Genomic DNA, 21,031 nt, shown 5'->3' with positions numbered 1-21,031 from the left:
CTCCTCCACACTCTGGCTTACACCAATTTGTGACCCTTCTGTTCAGTTTGTTTTGGGCCCTGGCTACACTTCGATACACTGATCGATTCCTCAAAAATATATAGATAAAATAATGTGCCGATCAGTAATCGATATATTGATATTTTTTGTTATCCCTAGCTCTGATATTATAAATTATATCATTGGATAGTTATATTTTTAAAGATATTACCCACTATAGTAGCTTCAATGTAGTTACTACTTTTTTGTTTGTAACTTTTTTCATAAGGGTTGCTTGACTGTATTTGAACTATTGCTGTTGTTGGGCCTCATGTATTCGGATAGAAGACAAAGGCAGGCCTAACACAGTCATAAAAAACTCAAGCCCCCACATTCCAAGTCATAAATTATACTGATAAAAATCGCGCCAAAATCAAACAAAGGGAGTCCAAAACAGACTACAAATCCCATGAAGCCTTGCTCACTAAAGGATCGAACTCTCAACTCCTATTGGATGAGGCACACAACAGAACGCACCTCAAACCATGACATCATCAGGAGTTGAAATACCTCTGAAATGCTTTCGGGATTTGCCTCCAGCAACTTTGCTTGCAGTGTGTGGACGCAGTTCAACGCTGCTCTCATGTGCAACCTCGTGGCACAAGGAAGTAACGTCCGACTTGAAACTGTAGCCATACAATCTCCATCTTGCTGGACGAGTTGAGATTACTCTGTGTTCAACCAAACACTCTAACGGATCTGAAGGAGACCGCCGAGCAATTCGCATCTTCATCCGTTTGCCTTCAGAAGTGAAGAGATTGAAGATTTCTCTTCCATCTTCAATCAAGTCGACATTTCTGAGTTCTCCGCCAGCCCGCCAAGAATCAACAGCCGTACCGCCTACCGACAGAGCGAGGAAACGGCCTCCCGTCATCACCCGAGCCTCAAGGAACTGGGTCAGAGTTAAAGGACGGAGGAAAACACATTCTACCTGTGTCCTCATGCGATTCATGTAAGAGGTTTACGTCTGGACAGAGATAGAATATTATAGTGTGTTATTCTTGTGTTTCAAGGTTTTTGCTTGTACAGTTTACGGACCGCCATGTCCGCTCATTATTAATACTTAGGGTATTAATTATCACGATTTTGTTTTGCTGTATTGTGGTCCAACCAAATTGGACTGTTGTGCAATTTCGCCATCGCGGGTGAGACAGGTAAACTGAGTTCATCCATTAAATAGTCAAAGTACGCGGGACTGTTTACGAGCCGTCCACCGCGTCTCTGAGCAATGAACTAACAGCTACTTTCTCTCCCACGATCACGAAATCGGCTTTAGGGCTGTCACTTCTCTGTCTCTCTCATACTAACCACACACACACACACACACACGCAGGCACGCAACCCCTCACAAACATTCTGGCACACATTTTGGCTTGTAGATAGCTTAAATGCTAAAGCCCAGCTTTGTCCCTAAGCTATCGTACAAGCGGATACACGCGGTAACCGGTAGACGCCAGTCGCCATTGACTGACTGGTTTCTCTCCACCCCATTCGTGGTCATATTCCCTGGCCGGAAGTCTCACGTGACATACTCTCCATGAGTGTCACGTCTGCCATTTTGTGCGCGTCCCTCCTTACACACACACACACACACACACACACACACACACACTGTCACACACACACCTTATGTGTTATAGTTATTTTTATTTCCATATCTAATCATATCACTGTTTAGTTTGTAGTTGTAAGTCGGAAGTTTATTGACTGCATTGTATTAATTATTAATTGATATTACTGCATAAATAAACTTTGTTTATATTACAAAGAGAAGTGTTTTGGTTTGTTTTGCATACGCCTATGTCATGCTGACGGGATGTCAGTGCTCGGATTCAAACTTTATTCATTGTTTTTTTTCCCCGAAAATCGATATTCTTCGGATGTCGATTTTCCTAAGAAAACAATCTAATATTGAGACTGTTTTACTATTTGGTTATTAGTCCCTGATTCCAGGGTGGTGCCCTGTCAATGTTAATCCTTATTAATATTCTATTGATTTTTGATAATTGATAATTATCTTTGATGGTTGTTGAATTTGAATGATCAATAAGCTAGTGTTAATTTTAATTAATGTTTCATCGATGTTAACAATTAACGATTATCTTTGATAATTGTTGATTTAAAGGATTAAAAAAAGCTACCATTGATTCTCATCAATGTTCTATTGATTTTAATATTTAATAATTATCTTTGATAATTATTAATTATTGCTAATAACCAAACTTGCTCCTAAACATAGCACACTACATTTACTGGAGCCCCATATGAGGTTTTAATGAGTTAGATTCAATTAATTAAATTAAATATTAATTAATAACTAAAGAAATAATTATTAATTATTTCTGATAGTAACACTGATCTAAACAACCAGTAAAGCCCTACACTGTAAATAATGTGTAGCATTAAAAGCTACAGTTTTGAAGTAGCTTCCCCAACACTGCTGGATATATACTTTATATGTTGTGGTGAGGTAAACAGGAGACAAAAGTTCAGAAAAATGGATGTAAGTGCACTCAGAGTGCAGGGAATGGGGTAACGGCCAGTAATTCAGGGTTAGAGACTAGTGCAAGGCAAGAGACAAGTGTGTTTCATTATTAGACTCCCATCCTCACTCCATTTTCGCACACAGATACATGCTCCTATAGCTCATAATCAGAAGGTAGGAGACCAAAGTGATCATGATGATGATACAGTGGAGGATGACTCAATATGCACAATTCATTTCCTTGTTTACCTTGTGCAATGCTAGAATATTTCTGTAGTCTTAAGCAGGAAAAGTTGCATTTCAGAGAAATTATTGGGAGGTCAGCATGTGGAGAGCCAGCAATATTTTCATTGCTAATCTTAATGAAATACAGTTTCATATTGCTGCTGGCATATTGCTTATTTCTGAAAGGTTGGCGGAGTTTGCTTTTCATCTTGTATTCAGATTGGGGGGGGCGGGGAGGTTACTTCAATCAAAATGTGAGAGACACAGTATCTCAATGTTTATATGAAATATAAACACAATACTGTATAGTTGTCTTAATATAAACTGTACTGTTTTGTGTTTTTTAAAAATTTTGCTGTGCATGCAGAAGTCTGTGTTTAGATTTGTATCCAATTCTTATGTTGTGTTTTTAGCTGTTGCTTCTTTAGGTCATAGCACAGTCAATAGCTGTTGGTCACGGTGTGTTCTTGACCTCATGAGTAGAAACGTAGATCTACATCCGTAAACTTCTCAGCACCTGATGTACCATAACCAGCAGCCAGCTATATTTAACAGTGTAGTACTTTCCTTTGACCAGTGACATCATCTACTCATAGGTTTGCTCACTTGTGTTGTAACAAATGCACACACAAGCCACATCTAAACTGTTTAGCAGTTCGTTGTTTACACTGCATGCCCAATTATTAGGCAAAATGTATTCCTCAGGATTAATTTTATTGTTGAACAAACACAATGCTCTCAATCAATCCAAAATTTTATTGAACCTCAAACCTGAATGTTTAACAAAGAAAAAGTGAGTTTTGTCTTTCTCAGGGGAATATATAAGTGTGTACAATTATTAGGCAACTATTAGTGTGCACAATTATTAGGCAACTAAATTACAAAAATAATTTCTCCCAACTCAATTGTTTATTCTCAATTTTTAGAGTAGGTGCAACAAATAAGTAACACAAAATGACCTTTTTGGCCTTTCAAAAATGTTCAGTGACCAATATAGCCACCCTTCTTTTCAATAACTGCCATGAGCCTTCCATCCATGGAGTCTGTCAGTTTCTTGATCTGTTCACGATCAACTTTCGCTGAAGCAGCAACCACAGCCTCCCAATTCCTGTTCAAAAAGGTGTATTGTCTTCCTCACTGTAAATCTCATGTTTGAGAAGGACCCACAAGTTCTCAGTAGGATTTAAGTCAGGTGAGGAAGGGGGCCAAGTCATTATTTGGGCATCTTTGAGGCCCTTGCTGGCTAGCCAAGCAGTGGAGTACTTGGATGCATGTGATGGAGCATTGTCCTACATAAAGATCATGGCCTTCTTGAATGCTGAGGACTTCTTCCTGTACCACTGCTTGAAGAAAGTACTTTCCAGAAACTGGCAGTAGGTTGAGTTTCAGTCCATCTTCAACTCAAAGGTCCAACTACCTCATCCTTAATGATAGCAGCCCATACCAGTACCCCTCCTCCACCTTGCTGGCACCTGACTCGAAGTGGTGCCCTGTGTCCATTAGTGATCCAGCCACGGGCCCATCCATCTGGTCCATCAAGATTTACACTCATTTTATCTGTCCATAAAACCTTTGAAAAATCTGTCTTCATGTATTTCTTTGCCCAATCTTGACGCTTCAGCTTGTGAATATATTCAGTGGTGGTTGTGTTTCAGCCTTCTTGACCTTGGCCATGTCTCTGAGCACTTGGCACCTTGTACTTCTGGACACTCCGGGTAGGTTGCAGTTCTGGAATATGGTAGCATTGGAGGATAATGGTTTCCTGGTAGCTTCATGTTTAATTCTTCAAGTCTTTTGCAGTTAATTTGCGCCTTTTCTTCTCCATGCGTTTTTTTGCGCCCCAGTTGACTATTCACAACAAAACGTTTGATTGTCCGGTGGTCACGCCTCAATAGTTTAGCTATTTCAAGAGTGTTGCATCCGTCTGAAAGGCATTTTACAATATTTGACTTTTCAGTGTCAGTTAAATCTCTTTTTTTGGCCCATTTTACTTGAGGTAATGAAGCTGCCTAATAATTATGCATACCTTGATATAAGGTGTTAGTCACTTTCGCCACACCCTTCCTCATTACACAAATATATATCACCTGAAATGCTTGAATCCAATAAGCATTCAAGTTTATATGGTTTGGAGTTGGAGAATGTGCATGGAAATAATGATAAGATCAGAATACTCACTTGCCTAATAATTGGGCACGCAGTGTATACATTAGATAGTTGTTATCCCACAATGCAGTATATACTGTGCAACTGTGATACCAAGAAGGTTTTGACAATTTTATTTATTTAACTTTTTCTTGGAGTTTTTAGTCACATTTAAACATTTTTGATCTTCATTCCACTGGAAACAAAATATCAAACCAAAATCAATAAAACATGTCGAGGGCCACGTTTTACCTCCAAATGATTTTCTGAAGGGCTACTGTATTCATGCTGTTGGAACGAGCCTGATTTTTTTTTCTTTTTTTTTTTTTTTTTTTTTTGACGACATTAGTTGCACCCTTGTTTTGACACCATGCCTTTTCTTCCTCCCTTTGAGGCCTGAGTGTTCCTGGCTACATGAGAACAAATTAATTCTGTAATTACTGATCCTGTCATCGGATGTTAATTGCGAGTGACCTCTGGGGCTGTTTATAATTATACAATCTTGCAATAACTACTAATCTCCTAGAAACAGTATATATCAAAAGCCTTGAAAAAATATCTCTGCAATATTCAATAAATGGCAGTCTGATACAAAATGAAGCATCTTTTCTTTCAAATCAAAATAATTCTTGTTGCTCCAAATCAGACATCACATAATGTTTTGTTTAACTTTTTTTCTGTCTAATGTTTTTCATGTTAAATGAGGGTGGTTTGAGGGCAAAGGGAAAATGTGTGAAATATAAAGCCTTTGAAAGATATTAAAAGCTGAAGTGTGTAATTTCTGAACCTCCAACCAGACCCTTTTCATAGACTGTGATAACACGTTTCTGCCTTATTTAGCACAGTAAATCTAGCAAACGTTTGTTATAATTTAAGTTGTTTATGTGTCAATTTACAACAATATTATTTGTGTTATATTACCCTAGCATGAAAGAAAAAAAAAAAATATTCAAGCTGTGATGAGATTTCAAATACAGCTGCTGAGGGAGTAACAATGAATTTGGAAAAAAGTCCTGCCCCAAAGTTGCTATATGTGAGGCTGGTTGGGATACTCAAACAGACAATGTTTTTGAAGCACCATAGAGCCACAGTGCTTATGCTTTTTTTTTTTTTTTTTTGTCTCTGCATATTAAGCTGGGATAGGAGAAACCATTTTAAAATTGAATAAATTACTGATTTCAACTTTAAATATAGTCAAAAAAAGAAAGGCAGAGGCTATTTGCACTAAGTGCAAATATCAATAGATGCTATTTGCACTCTAGTGCAAATAGTGACAGATACTATTTGCACTCTAGTGCAGATAGTGACAGATACTCTTACACCCCTGTTTAAATATTAACATACAGTATATTGGCACCACTGCAGCATTTTTATTGTGTTTATTTGGAGTGCCACAGACACCCTACACCAACCCCTACCCCTAACCCTACCTTACAAAAATTAGCCATGGTTTTACTACAGTAACCATAGTATCACCATGGCATTTTTCTAGTAAAATCATAGTAACCACAAACTTAAACAGTTTCTATTAACTACTATTAACAACATGTTACTGTAGTAACACCATGATTAGTACATAAGAACTATATAGTTTCCACCAAAACACATGGTTACTACAATATTACTACAGTAAAACCATGGTTCATTTTATTTGGATCAAATCCTTCTCTCAACTCCCCGGCCTTCACTGTGACCAAATTACTGCGAGGAATTTCTTTTATTTATTACTATAAGTAGAATTATAGGAAATATTAAGAGCAGAGACATGGGAAAAAGTATGTCAAGGGGTGGGTTTCAAACCCGGATCTCCAGCGTGACAACGCATACACATACTGTTGTTACACCCAGAGCCACTACAGCTGCACATGAGGGCACACTTAGTTATCCAATCTCTTAATCCACTAAATGTCTAACCCGTTAACCAGTTTAATGTCTCTGCCCCATCGTGAAAAATTCAAATATGCCCGCCTTTATTTGATCAGCAGTTGACCCCATATAAATCTGTTGTGGCTGTCTTGAGTTTGGACAGAGCAGTGGTGGGCGGAGTTAGTGTAAATAGCCTCTGCCAACAAGATGGGCAATTTGCACTTATTGTAAATAGACACTCCGAGAAAGGCATCAGATGATCTCCCTTCAACATTTGTGCTTGTTGGTGAATTTACAGATTCACAGATGGCATCCCATTGCTTCAGCACTGTATCTTATATTCTGCTATTTACTGTTACTACTTGTATTATTTACTCTTTTTATATTTTCATTTTTACTATATCTGTAGTGTAGCATTCAGTAGCTACTAACATTGACACCAACATAAATACCAATAAACCCCAGGGAATGCAGTACAATTTTAAAACAATGGATTCAAAAATGTTAATTCTTTAGCTCTGATTACGACCAAAAATAAAAAAATAAATAAAATAAAATAAAAAATTATAATATATATATCTGAAATGACTTTCCTTTTTGCTGATATCACCAAGCTGTCAGTCCTTTCAAGTTTAATGTGCAGAAACAACTGCAAGTTGCCATTCTTAGGTTGATTTCGTGAAGTACAAACACTGAGGCTCTGTGGCGATTTCAAAGCAGTGCTCTGTTTGTTTGAGTGGTCCAACACATCAACCTCTGACTCAACCAGTGCTGTGAGTTTTGGGACTACCTCTTTGACATAAAGCAATTCACTGTTGTCGCTGTTAATTGTTAAATGTCAAATGTACAAGAATAATCATGGAATGTCCCAAGTCTTGTCCTGACAGTAGTTTTAATGTGTATGTAAAGTTTTTCTCAATTGCTATTTCCTGGAGCCTATAACACACTTCTCAAAACTATAACCACAAAATCAAAACTACAAACTAAACTCATACAAACTTGTATTATCTTTAATTAAATCTGTCCCTTCAAATGGCTCACAAAACCATCAAATACACAGATACACTGAACATTCACTACATACTCAAGAGATATTTTAAAAACAATACAATAACATTATTTTCAGTAAATTAAATGATTATTATAATACATTTTGAGCAAAAAATATATGTTGTAAACTTAAATATTCCTGATTACAGAATGTTAAGACAGATTGTACAGTAACAGTACAGTACATTTTCCTTTTTATGATGGAGGATTTGATTGTATTTATTTTTTTATTCTTTTGCTTTTGTACAGAAAAAGAAAGAGAGAATATTCAGTTGATATATTGTAAAAAAAGCAAACTGGGTCAAAACCGCTGGGCTGGGTCAGGCCAAAGACCCTCATCAACATCACATACAATGTTACCCGGGCCGGGCAACAAGGGAATTAACCCCTGGTATGCCTTATCCACCCCTGAAAAGAATCTAAAAGCAATGTCATTAAAAACATGCTCTATTGCTTGTACAGTAATAGGTGTTCTCGCTGGTAAGGATTTCTAGAATATACTTTCCACCGCCATGCAAAGAAGAACTCCTCTATGGGGTTGAGGAACAGGAAATAGATTTGAAAATCTGGGTTTGGCAGTGAACCACTGACACACTACAGCAGTGCGATGGAAACTGACATTGTCCCAGATTGCAATGTAGCTTGACTGTTGTGATGACATTGTCAGGGTTTTTGAATGCTATTGCTTTCTACATGCTCACATGGTGTAAAATGCTGAATTTGTGTAAGAGTTTTGAAAAATAAAAGTTTAACAGATTTGCAACTTGTGTGAAACATAGGAATAGTCTTTCTTTTGGAAAATGACAATGGTTTAGGGTATTTGGCTCATGGAATTGATTATAGTGTCTTATCAATTGAGAAAAACTGTAATAGAGTCTATTTGCACAAAGTCTAAATAGCAACAAAAAGCATATTTTTAGTTAAAATAGTGTTAGATACTATTTGCACTCCTAATTAAATACTAAGTTATGGTATTGGAGCATCACTGCAGTTTGTTTATAATGTTTATTTAGAGTCCCATGGACACCCTACTCCAACCCTACCCCTAAACCTAACCTTAACCATACCTTACAAAAATTGTACATGGTTTTACTACAGTAAACATACACTGCCTGGCCAAAAATATAGTCGCATACTCTAATATTTCGTTGGACCGCCTTTAGCTTTGATTATGGCACACATTCGTCATGCATTGTTTCGACAACCTTATGCAACGTCACAACATTTATTTTCTTCTAGAGTTGCATTAATTTTTGGCTGAGATTTTGTATTGATGTTGAACCACTCCATAAAGTCTTCTCCAGCATACCCCAAAGACTTTCAGTGGGGTTAAGGTCAGGAATCTGTGATGGCCAATTCATGTGTGAAAATGATTCCTCATGCTCCCTGAACCACTCTTTCACAATTTGAGCCTAATGAATCTTGGCATTGTTGTCCTGGAATATGCCCATGCCGTCAGGGAAGAAAAAATGTATTGATGGGATAACCTGGTCATTCAGTACATTCAGGTTGTCAGCTGACTTCATTTGTATTGCCGCATAACGTTACTGAGCCTAGACCTGACCAACTGAAGCAAACCCAGATCATAACACTGCCTCCAGAGGCTTGTACAATACATGACAGGTGTATCGCTTCATGTGCTTCCCTTCTTACCCTGACGCACCCATCATTTTGGTATAGAGTAAATCTGGACTCATCAGACCACATGACATTTTCCATTGCTTCACAGTCCAATTTTTATACTCCCTATCAAATTGTATTTTTTTTCCATTTAGCCTCACTAACAAGTGGCTTTCTTGTGGCCACACAGCTGTTAAGTTCCAATCTTGTAAGTTCTCGTCGCATGTGCATGTAAAAATGCTCTTACTTTCACTATTAAACATAGCCGTGAGTTCTACTGTCACTTTTTTTACGATGTGAGCGTTTTAGTGATCTCTGATCACGATCATTCAAGATTTTTTTCCAACCACATTTCTTCTTTGAAGCTGATGGTTCACCACTATCCTTCCAGGTTTTAACAATGCATTGGACAGTTCTTAACACAATTCCAATGATTTTAGAAATCTCCTTAGTTGTTTGCTCAATGCAGGCCAATAATCCCCTTATGTCCCCTTCTGAAACACAGTAACATCTTTTCCATGATGGGATACGTCTGCTGACATGGTTGTTTAAGAAATGAGAAGCTACACACTGCATCAGTTAGGGTTAAAAGAATTGTTGCCAGCTGAAACATATTAATCAATTCAATAATGATCCAATCATAGGCTCTTAAGTATCTGCTTATTTAAATCCAAGCGGCAACTTTTTTTTTGGCCAGGCAGTGTAGTATCACCATGCTATTTTGTAGTAAAATCATAGTAACCACAAAATTAAACATGGCTACTATATTAACACCATATTACTGTAGTAACACCATGGTTAATTGCATTAAAACTATGGCAAAATTACTATAGTAAAACCATGGTTAATTTTACCAAGATCTAACCTTTCTCTCAATTCCCTGAATGTAAAGTGGCCAATTCACTGCGAGGCAATCAACCTTTATATAAATGTTTATTTATTATTAAAAGTAGTACTAAAATAAATATTAAGAGTGGAAACAGGATGGAAAAAGTGGGACAAAAGGGGGAACTGAACCTGGGTCGTCCATGCGTCTTTACATACTATGCCAGTGCAGCGACACTGGAGGGTGCAGTTTGTCTTCAGTTTCTGTGTTTCCACCAGACTATTTGAGTGCAAATAGCCGTGTTGTGTGGTAGGTGCAAATAGTCACTCCGGTATTAATAATCATCTTGTCATCTTTCCTCTCATTTTCCTTGATATTACCAATGTGAAATACTTTACAAACTGCAATATCTTTTGTCCCACCAGGCAGTCCACCCGCCACGGGTACAGGTACACTGGTAATCACTTTGGAGGACGAGAACGACAACGCCCCCTTCATCTTCCCCTCAGTGGTGCGCGTATGTGAGGACGCTAAAGACATGAACGTAGTAGTGATCGGTGGACGAGACAAGGACATTCCTCCTAATACAGATCCTTTCAAGTTCGAGCTTGGCAAACAACCAGGGCTGGAGAAGACATGGAAGATCTCCAGGATCAATGGTAAATCAATTCTCTGATGGGACAGAAACATGCACCCCGCCATGTTAAACACGTGGCCACTTTGGCCACTATTTTTATTTTTAAGGCCTGTATAGCAAAGTAAGCAATTGGTTTATACTTAGGATAAAAATGTCTAGAGTTAGCTGTCATCTGTCTGAGGAAATGTACAGCCCAAAAAGTTTAATTCTGTGATCAGACATTTTTCTTCAATGGAACACAAAAAGAGAAGTTTAGCAGAATGTCCAGGCTTTTCCACGCAACTAAAGTAGACAGTGACCACTGGTTGTCAGGCTCTAAAAAGAACAAAAGTGCATAGTACCATAAAAATACTCTATATGACTCGTGCTATATTACAACTCTTCTGAAGCTGTATGATACCATTGTGCGAGGAAAAAGTTTTTCACTGAAAATGTTCTCTCCACTGTTGTTCTTAAATCTCACTTACGCTTCCAAACCATACCAGGTTTGCTGTCAATGACATCAGAAAATAATAATAATACGTTTTATTTATATAGTGCCTTTCCAAAAGCTCAAGGTCACTGTACAATCAAGATACATTTTATCAGAAGTTACAATCACAGTAAGTAAAAAAAAAAAAAAAAAAAATCAGCAATCAGCAATGGATACTCTGAGAAAAGATGAGTTTTAAGCTGAGACATGAAGATGGAAATGGAGGAGATGTTGCGGAGTCTCTGAGGCAGTGAGTTCCATAGTTTAGGTGCAATTACACTGATGGATCTCCCATCAAAAGTGAATGGAAGAAATCTGGGGATAGACAGCAGTTTGGAATCGGAAGAACAAAGACAACATGCAGGTGTGTATGGATGCAGCAGATCACATAAATAATGAGGTGTCAGGTCATGGAGAGCTTTGTAGGTTAAGAGAAGAATTTTGAACTTAATATGGCAAGAGACGGGCAACCAGTGAAGACTAAACAAGATTGGAGTAATGTGTTTGTGAGAACTTTAGCTTCAGAGTTTTGGATATATTGTAATCTGGCAATGGTTTTAGCGGGTAGGCCAGTGAAGAGGCAGCTACAGTAATCAAGATGTGATGTTATGAAAGCAAGAACTAGTGATTCGGCATCCTTCAAACTAAGAATGGGTCGAAGTCATGTAATGTGACGTAGATGGAAGAATGCCGTTTTAGTGATCGTTCTGATCTGGGCTTCAAAAGTGAGAGATGGATCAAAAGTGATGCCCGGATTCTTAATGGTTTTGGAGGGTTTGGTCAGATTTCCATCAATATTGATACAAATATCAATATTTCTTGTAAGCATTTGTGGTCCAAAAATCATGATCTCTTTTTTGTCTGCATTGAATTTGAGGAAATTGCTGTTTAACCAAATTTTTACATCATTTATACAGGCTGTTAATGAACTGATTGCATGCATTTCATCAAAACGGGCAGATGTATAAATTTGTGTGTCGTCAGCATAGCAGTGATAACTGAGACCATGACGACGGATGATTTGACTAAGTGGGAGAATATAAATTATGAACAATATAGGACCCAGAACGGAACCCTGGGGGATACCCTGAGTGATAGGGGCAATAGGGGAGTTGTGTTTATTAACTGAGATCAAATATTGTCTGTTAGTAAGGTAGGAAGAAAACCAGGATAGAGCAGTGCCAGTAATACCAGAATCTGAGAGTCGGGAAAGGAGTGTGTTGTAGCATATAGTGTCAAAAGCAGAGCTCAAATCAAGCAGGATCAGAATACTGATGTACCCAGAGTCAGCAGAGAGGAGAAGATCATTAACAACCCTCAAGTGAGCAGTTTCAGCACTGTGGAATAGACGAAAACCAGATTGAAAAGGGTCATAGAGATTATTGGCTGCTAAATGTGATTGTAACTGGAAGCTACAACTTTTTTCCAGGAGTTTAGATATAAAAAGCAGGTTGGAAATAGTATGGTATTTGAGGAGAGTAGATTATTCTATTTTGGGATTTTTAAGGACTGGTGTAATGGCAGCAGTCTTAAAATCAATAGGAACAATGGCAGACACAAGTGATTGTGTTTATCAGATGTGAAATAGGTGCAGAAATGACCTATTTCTGAAATCCTTTCACCTTCAAGACGTCATTGATTCTCACATGTCTACTAACCAATCTTGACACTGCAGGTTTAAATGACATTTTTAGGTAAACTATTACTTTAATCTGATTTGAACTAGTTTTGCTGGTATATAACATTGGCAATCCACCAGCTAGACTAGCACCAAACCAGCTGTAAGAATTTTGAATAATAGAATGCTAAATGTAATTGGCAGATTTAAACATGCCTATATTTATCCACCATTAATATGTAAGGAAATTCGGTAGTATAAATGTACACGGCATGGATTAAATTGCACATGTACCTTCACCAATAATATACAGGAAATTGTATAATGGAATTTTTTTAGGAATCTTGGTCGCATTCGACCACCTGTCATTTGTATTTAGTTGATCCATGTTTTTCATGTCTTTTATTTTGAAATTCTAGTTCCTGTAGTCATGTGATGTCCTGTTTTCCCTCTATGTTTATGTGTCTTGTTTTCATTGGTTTATTGTTTAATTATCTTGTTTAGAGCTCTGTTTGTTCATTGGTTTATGTTCTCCCATGTCATGTATTTAACCCTCATGTTTTCCATAGTCCATTGTCAAGTATCGATGAATGTGGATGTGTTTTGTGCTTCATAGTCAAGTCGTTTATGTTTTGTTTTATACTCACGTTTGGATACTGCACCTTGTAAATAAACTGCACTTGGGTTCTCTTTACGTCATTGTCTTCGTCATTGTCAGTGCACATCGTTACAGAATACTTGACTAAATATGAACCCAGCAGTTAAGCTCATACGGCTACGTCAGGGGAATTGTCCCCTGGAGGATTACGTAGAGGACTTTTGCACTCTGGCCAGCCAGGTGGATTTTAATGTGGTCGCCCTCAAGGACGTTTTTAGGGTGGGATTAAGTGAGCTGATCTCCTCCTTGATGCCTGATGGTCGCAGTTCCCTCAGCCTGGCTCAATATATCGACCTCGCCCTGCAGATCATTGGTTCCACGTTCACTGTGGGGGAGGCAGATGCCGAGCCAGAGTTCCACGACATGGCCGCCGCCGAGCCAGAGTTCCACGACATGGCCGCCGCCGAGCCAGAGTTCCACGTCATGGCCGCCGCCGAGCTAGCGCCATCTTTTGCTCCATGCCATGTCACAGCCACGCCTCAGCCTGCTCCATGCCATGTCACAGCCACGCCTCAACCTGCTCCATGCCATGTCACAGCCACGCCTCAGCCTGCTCCATGCCATGTCACAGCCACGCCTGAGTCTGCTCCATGCCATGTCATGGCCACATCTGAGCAGTTGGACCTGGAGATGGTTCCCGCCCTTGTACCCACTCTTAGGTCTCCTGAGCAGGCAAGGGGAACTTTCAACCCTCTGACCCTGCCTGGACCCTCCAAGCCCTGGCCTCCGCCTTGGCCTATCGGTCCCTCGACATCGCCTTAGCTCTGCGTTACCTCGGCTCCACTGTGGTCCTTCAGCCTGTCGGCTTTGCCGGGGTCCCTCGTCCCTCCGGCTCCTCCTTGGTCTTTCGGTCACCTGGCTCCGCCTTGGCTCTCCAATCATCTGGCTGCGCCTCGTCCCTCCGATCTGTTAGCTATACCGGGGACCTCCTTCCCTACAGCTCCACCTTGGTCCTCAGTCCCACCGGCTCCACCTCAGTCTTCCGATCCCCCGGCTTCGCCTTGCTCTTCTAAGCCTCCAGCGCCGCCTTGGTCTTCCCTGCCATCAGCTCCACCCTGACCCTTCGAGTCTTCGGCTACTCTTCGGGTATCCAGTTCTCCATGGCTCCGCCCCTCAAGTCTCTCATTGCTCCTCCTTCCATGGCTCCACCCCTCGAGACTCTCATGGTTCCACCCCCCACGGGCTCCGCCCTGATCCCATGCTCCACGCCCTGATCCCATGCTTCAATACCCCCCCCCCCCCACCCAGCTCCCTACAGAACTTTGGGTTGATCCATGTTTTTTGTGTTTGTTCATGTGTTGGGGCGTTGGGAGCCGCCCCTTAGTGGGGGGGATATGTCGTGTATTTTGTCGATCCATGTTTTTCTTGTCTTTTATTTTGAAATTCTAGTTCCTGTTCCCTAGTTATGTAATGTCCTGTTTTCCCTCTATGTTCATGTGTCTTGTTTTCATTGGTTTATTGTTTAATTATCTTGTTTAGATCTCTGTTTGTTCATTTGGTTTATGTTGTCCCATGTCATGTATTTAACCCTCATGTTTTCCATAGTCCATTGTCAAGTATTGTTGAATATGGATGTGTTTTGTGCTTCATAGTCAAGTCGTTTATGTTTATGTTTTGTTTTATACTCACGTTTGGATACTGCACCTTGTAAATAAACTGCACTTGGGTTCTCTTTATGTCATCGTCTTCGTCATTGCCAACACACATTGTTACACCACCATTATAAAAAGGATAAATGAAAATTGATCAGATTAGAAATCTGAATAAAATTCTCCACCATTAAAAATTTAATACAACAGGCTCATTGTATCCGCTCACAATTTATATATAAGGAATTAGCTTAAAAAGGGAATTATGATTAATTCATTATTGAAAGAATTAAGGTGTACGTCTGATCACTCGGCCATGCTGAGTTGATATGACACATCTGTTAACTCTTTAAAGTAATACTAATCTCATGGCTTATTGAAAATATCACAGATATGTTTAGAGATGGTTCACTCTTCGGAGCGTAGATCTTTTAAAAATCAAGTGACAAGATTATTTATCAAAATATACCACAGTCAAGTCATTATTTCTAATCTACAACATAAAACTAACACATAGACAAACATAAACAGGGTTGTGAGTGAGCTGTTTCACGGAAAGTAAATGGAAATGATCTGAACAGAGAAAATTTAACTTTATGGAGTCTATAGACCATGTCCTGGACCATTGATACTTCATTTAGTATACCTTGATTTGCAGTTGGGTTACCCAAAGTATTTAAATAAAACACCAGCACTTTCTAGCAAAAGTCTGATGATCACTTGCATTTAGTTGTATTTCCTTGCATTGTTTTGGCTCTTTGGCTGGGTCCACACCATGTGATCATCTATATGTCCCTCCTTCTGAAGGTGATTAATGATCCTTTGTGTAAAGGCCTCTTAAAATTCCCGCTCGTTTTAATCATGCATTTTATATAATGAAATCGGTGTAAGAGACATGACATCTCTTAACATCAACATTCTTTACATAAATGGGCAAACATTTACATATGAAACATGAAATTGTTTCTCTTTATGGTTACTTCACTACACATTAAAATTTGAATATACATTATTATACACTGTATAATTGAGCATCATGTACGCACAAGATCAGAATAATGCATTCTATGATTCTAACCACAGTCAGGCATCATGTGATGCATCTTAGCATATTAAAATTAGGTTATGTGCGTTCAGAAGTGTAGAATGATGAGACAATGGAGTCTTTTTATAGTGTTATAGTTCATAATATATGTATATGCAGTGTAAAAACCCAAGAAAAGTTTGTTTGTACATTTGAAGTTATGAGCAGAGCATTAGTTTTGGTAAAAAGAGTTAAGCAGTTCAGATCCAGTGAGTGTCTGTTCAGTCTCTCTGTCTTGAACAATGAGGATAGTCATGTGAGGATTATACTGACCATCACCTCTGCCCTTTTGGGGTGAGGGTCTCCTTACTGAGATGGCCGTATCAGTCATGTGACGACCATTAACATGAGGTTTTTCTGGTTTACAACATGGACGAGGAGGGGTTTTGGTGCGTCCACAGAACTCTCTTTGTTCTCAAGATGCTTAAGGTTATTTAGCTGTGCATTTCATCCAATTTACACAAGGTTGCTTCAGACTTCAAGGCACCGTCTTTGGCAGAGTCTTTAAATGTATTGCCCTGAGGAATTTCAGTGTGACTTCTGGCCTCTGTGTCTTAGTTTTAATAACTTGGAAAGTAAGTATCAGCATAGCTCCTGGATTCAAGTCATTTTGCGTAGAAATTGAATTGCTTATTTTTCTTAATTTCCTTATGCCTGGTTAGTCAGATCCTACACAGCACTAAACTGCATAAACCAACCTGAACCAGCTTTGAAATTCTGGCCTAAGCTGGTCTTTTCAGCATGGTCAGGTGGGCCATATAAGTTGGAATGATGCTGAGAGCAAGTGAATTGCTTTAATGTCACAGACAGTGGGTGTATGTCATTAAGAAACAGCTTTGTGCATTTTGGGGTTATCTTGACAGGCTCTCAATTACCCATCCCTCCTGAGAACAGGCACACATATGTAGAACCCATGTGAATTTCCAGACTTCTGTCAGCTTTTTGAGAAGAGAATCAGCAGCCGATGCTCTGATACAGAGAGCACAGAAAGAGACAGACAGAGAGAGAGAGACAAAACAAGAGAGCGGACTGGTGAGGTGATTCAAGGTTGGGTGGCTGCTGTTTACATGAGTGATAGAGAGAAAACCTGAGCACAGATGTTAGCTTTGAGCAGCGGGAAGTAATGTGGGATAATACTGTTCTAAATTCAGTGATGTGAGTAGTTGTGAGAGAGATAGACTGAAGTGTTCTCCAAAAAGTAGAAATGAATACAATGCACAAAGCGAAATAGACAGCACTGCCGTCTCTATTATGCTTGGGGTGGGAATCTTAAGGAAGTTAACGATTTTGGTTCTGGTTCTGATTCTGCTTCACAGTTCTTGTTCCATAACGATTCCATTAATGTTAGTACTTGCAGAATAAATTGGTCCTTACCATCCTGCTATTTTTGGTAACAAATTAAATTGTTCTGTATGTATCTTTAAATGTTGTCACATGAACAGTTACACTGATTTAAGTCTAACAAGCCTTAAGATGAGCCAAAAAATAATGACCACTCACAGGTGAAGCGAATTACGTTGATCATCTCCTAACATGGCCACATGTCAAGGTCTGGGTAGATTAGATGGTAAGCGAACAATCAAATCTCGTAGTCAGTGTGTTGAATGCAGGAGAAATGGGTGGGAGTAAAGACCTGAGTGACTTTGACAAGGGCCAAATTGTTATGGCCAGATGACTGGGTCAGAGCATCTCTGAAATGGCAAGGCTTGTGGGGTGCTCCTGGTCAGCAGTGGTGAGTACCTACTGATAGTGGTCCGAGGAGGGACGCCCAAGGCTTATCGATACGTGAGGGCAACGAAGGCTATCCCATCTGGTCCGAACCGAAAGAAGGTCTACTGTGGTACAAGTCACAGAAAATTGTAATGATGGTTACGGGAGGAATGTGTCACAACACACAGTGCATCGCACCCTGCTGCGTATGGGGCTGAGTAACCGCAGACTGGTCAGAGAGCCCATGATGACCCCTGTCCACTGTCGAAAGTGCCTAAAATGGGCACACGAGTGTCGGAACTGGACCTTGGAGCTGTGGAAGAAGGTTGCCTGGTCTGATGCGTCACGTTTTCTTTTACATCACGTGGACGGCCGTGTACATGTGCACCGTTTACCTGGGAACATGATTGCACCAGGATGCACTGTGGGAAGACAACAAGCCGGTTCAGGTAGTGCGATGCTCTGCGCAATGTTCTGCCGGCCCATTCATTTGACGTCAGTTTGACACATGCCACCTATCTAAACATTGTTGCAGACTAGTTACACCCCTTCATGGCAATGGTATTCCCTGATGGCAGTGGCCTCTTCAGCAGGATAATGCGCCTTGCCACACTGCACACATTGTTCGGGAATAGTTTGAGGAATGTGGTGAAGAGTTCATGGTGTTGCCCTGGCCTCCACATTCACCAGATCTCAATCCGATTGAGCAGCTGTGGGATCTGCTGGACCAATTACTCTGATCCACTGCGGCTCCACCTCGCAACTTACAACACTTGAAGGATCTGCTGCTAATGTTTTGGTGCCAGATACCACAGGACACCTTCAGGGGTCTTGTAGAGTCCATGCCTCAGTGGGTCAGCGCTGTTTTTGTGGCACGTGGAGGACCAAAAAGCATATTAGGCAGGTGGTCATAATGTTTTGGCTCATTGGTGTATAATACAGTAACAGTTCTCGGATAATTTAGAGCACCATAACTTGTGGATCCGTGAATAAGTCAAAAACCAATGTGATAGATTTATTCATACGACTGATTCAAACCAATAATCTGTGAGTTTGAAACTGATTTTTGAATCTTTTTACTGAATTATAAGATAATAACATTGCAATAGTTAGCTAGATGTGTTGTCTTTTTACAGTATGTTCTTTTTTGTTGTTTTGCAGTGCCCAGTCTTTCTATCCCATCACATTCAGTTCAGACTGCAAGCCCACAACTAAAGCTAAAATATAATTGGTTTTGCCATAATTGGTGCTGTAGATTCCAAGTCACAGCACACAGTATTGTGTATACACATTTGTACCTATACTTTCTGTATTGACTTGACTATAGTGTTTACACATTTTCTTTTGTCAGATTTATATTAACCTTCTCTGGTGTCCTCCACAGACACTCACTCCCAGATCATGTTGCTGCACAGTCTTAAAAGGGCCAACTACAACCTGCCTCTGGTTCTGACCGACTCCGGCATCCCTCCCATTTCCAACAACACAGAGCTGAAAGTTCAGGTGTGCACCTGTAAGAAGAACAGAATGGACTGCAGCAGTGCTGGCTCGGTCCAAACAAACCTCTTGCTGCTGCTCGGCCTGGTTCTGCTCTCCGTCCTCTGTAAGTATCTCCGTAGCATAGAAAAATCACAATTATTAATGCAGCGTCTCCTTAATATCACAATTGGTTCTCCTAGACTTTAAATAGATGCCAAATAGAAAGTTTGAATCTCCTGCTTCTAAGATTTGTCTTTTAAGAAAAAGACCCTAGTACACTCGCATGCATCTCCTCTAGGAGTTTCTTAAGAGATCAACAGTATGCCAATGTCTGTAATCAAAAGTCAGAGATTTCAAAATAAACTTGAACATTTCTCATCAAAATGTTCTAGGCTAAATTATCTGAGCTATGCTATGCACATTAAAGTTGTGGCTCTAGATTCTTACTGTATTTCAAAAATGTTATCATTTGTTTCCATTTTTATTTTATTTAAAAAGAAACATCTGAGACAAATTCATTGAAACATACTTCAATTAGACATAATTTAGATCTCTATGAAGCCTCCTGAGCTATAAAAGAGAGACTGAGCTATAAACTTTTCTCGGGTTCACATCCCTAAGCATAATAATTTTCTTATCAGAATGGAAGGAAAGTTCCATGTCATTTGCCTTAATGCAGAGTTTTAAAATTTGATAGATGCTGCATATTTCATGGCTTCTAATAAAGTAAAAATAAATATTGCAAGTGTTCCAGTGCCACGATTCTGCTTGACAGCAAAAATATATGGAAAGCCAAAACTCTGCAGGGTTTTCAACAAAAGCCATTAACTCTCTTAATCCTTGAACTTGGAACCTCGTCCTTTCTGTGCAGCACTGGCACATCTGAATGGACTTTATTTTGCAGGGCTTCTCTGGACGTTTTAAGTACTTTAAACCTATTTAGATTTATGTAGTTGTAGAGTCCAGTTTAAAAGCTGCTTGCAGAGTCATTCTTATTCAGTTTATGTGCACCATTTTCAAGGCTCAAAGGCCAAACAAGATGCTGTGTGGTTTGGGACCTTCTTAAAAATCTAAATACATTTCCATTATGTTATTAAAACTCAGAATTAGGCTTCTAATGGTTATTGCCAAAGGTAAATATTGTGGCATTTTCTGTTAACTTAAATAGTACTTCACTCATTTTCAACTGCATGGTAGTTTTGGTGTGTTTTTACAGTCTTTAAATATTGAGGGAAAATGTGGTTTCATTGTATGTCCCATTCTGAGTTTTAAGTGTAAGACCTGGGTCAATTTGTCCATTAACTCTGGTTGAGTATTCTCTTGACTAATTAATTAATTAGTCATAAAGCATATGCTTTTATACAAATTGACTTCAGCTGCATTCCAGTCAGTTCGGCTAGTCAGAATTCCCAACTTCCTACTTGGAAAAGTGCAATAGATTGCAACTTGAAGTCGGATTTCCACCTTAAACTCAAACTACATATAGTGCCTTTTATAAGTATTTGAACTTTTCATAATTTTAGCTCTG

The 21,031-nt window shown here is 39.4% G+C and overlaps 1 protein-coding gene across 1 annotated transcript in view; it reads left to right on the top strand.

Annotated features, from left to right (window-relative positions):
• The window catches only part of LOC127455892 (cadherin-13-like), a 570,343-nt gene that overhangs the window by 536,538 nt on the left and 12,774 nt on the right, over positions 1-21,031 (top strand). The window contains exons 12-13 of the mRNA XM_051724064.1: positions 10,682-10,915; positions 19,409-19,627. Of these exons, the coding sequence (XP_051580024.1) occupies positions 10,682-10,915; positions 19,409-19,627 (453 nt within the window). The remainder of the gene's footprint in view (positions 1-10,681; positions 10,916-19,408; positions 19,628-21,031) is intronic.

This window comes from Myxocyprinus asiaticus, chromosome 18 (genome assembly GCF_019703515.2).
Source record: "Myxocyprinus asiaticus isolate MX2 ecotype Aquarium Trade chromosome 18, UBuf_Myxa_2, whole genome shotgun sequence".
Taxonomy (NCBI): domain Eukaryota; kingdom Metazoa; phylum Chordata; class Actinopteri; order Cypriniformes; family Catostomidae; genus Myxocyprinus; species Myxocyprinus asiaticus.
The sequence above is the reverse complement of the archived record's forward strand: the minus strand, read 5'-3'. Positions and strand labels throughout refer to the sequence as shown.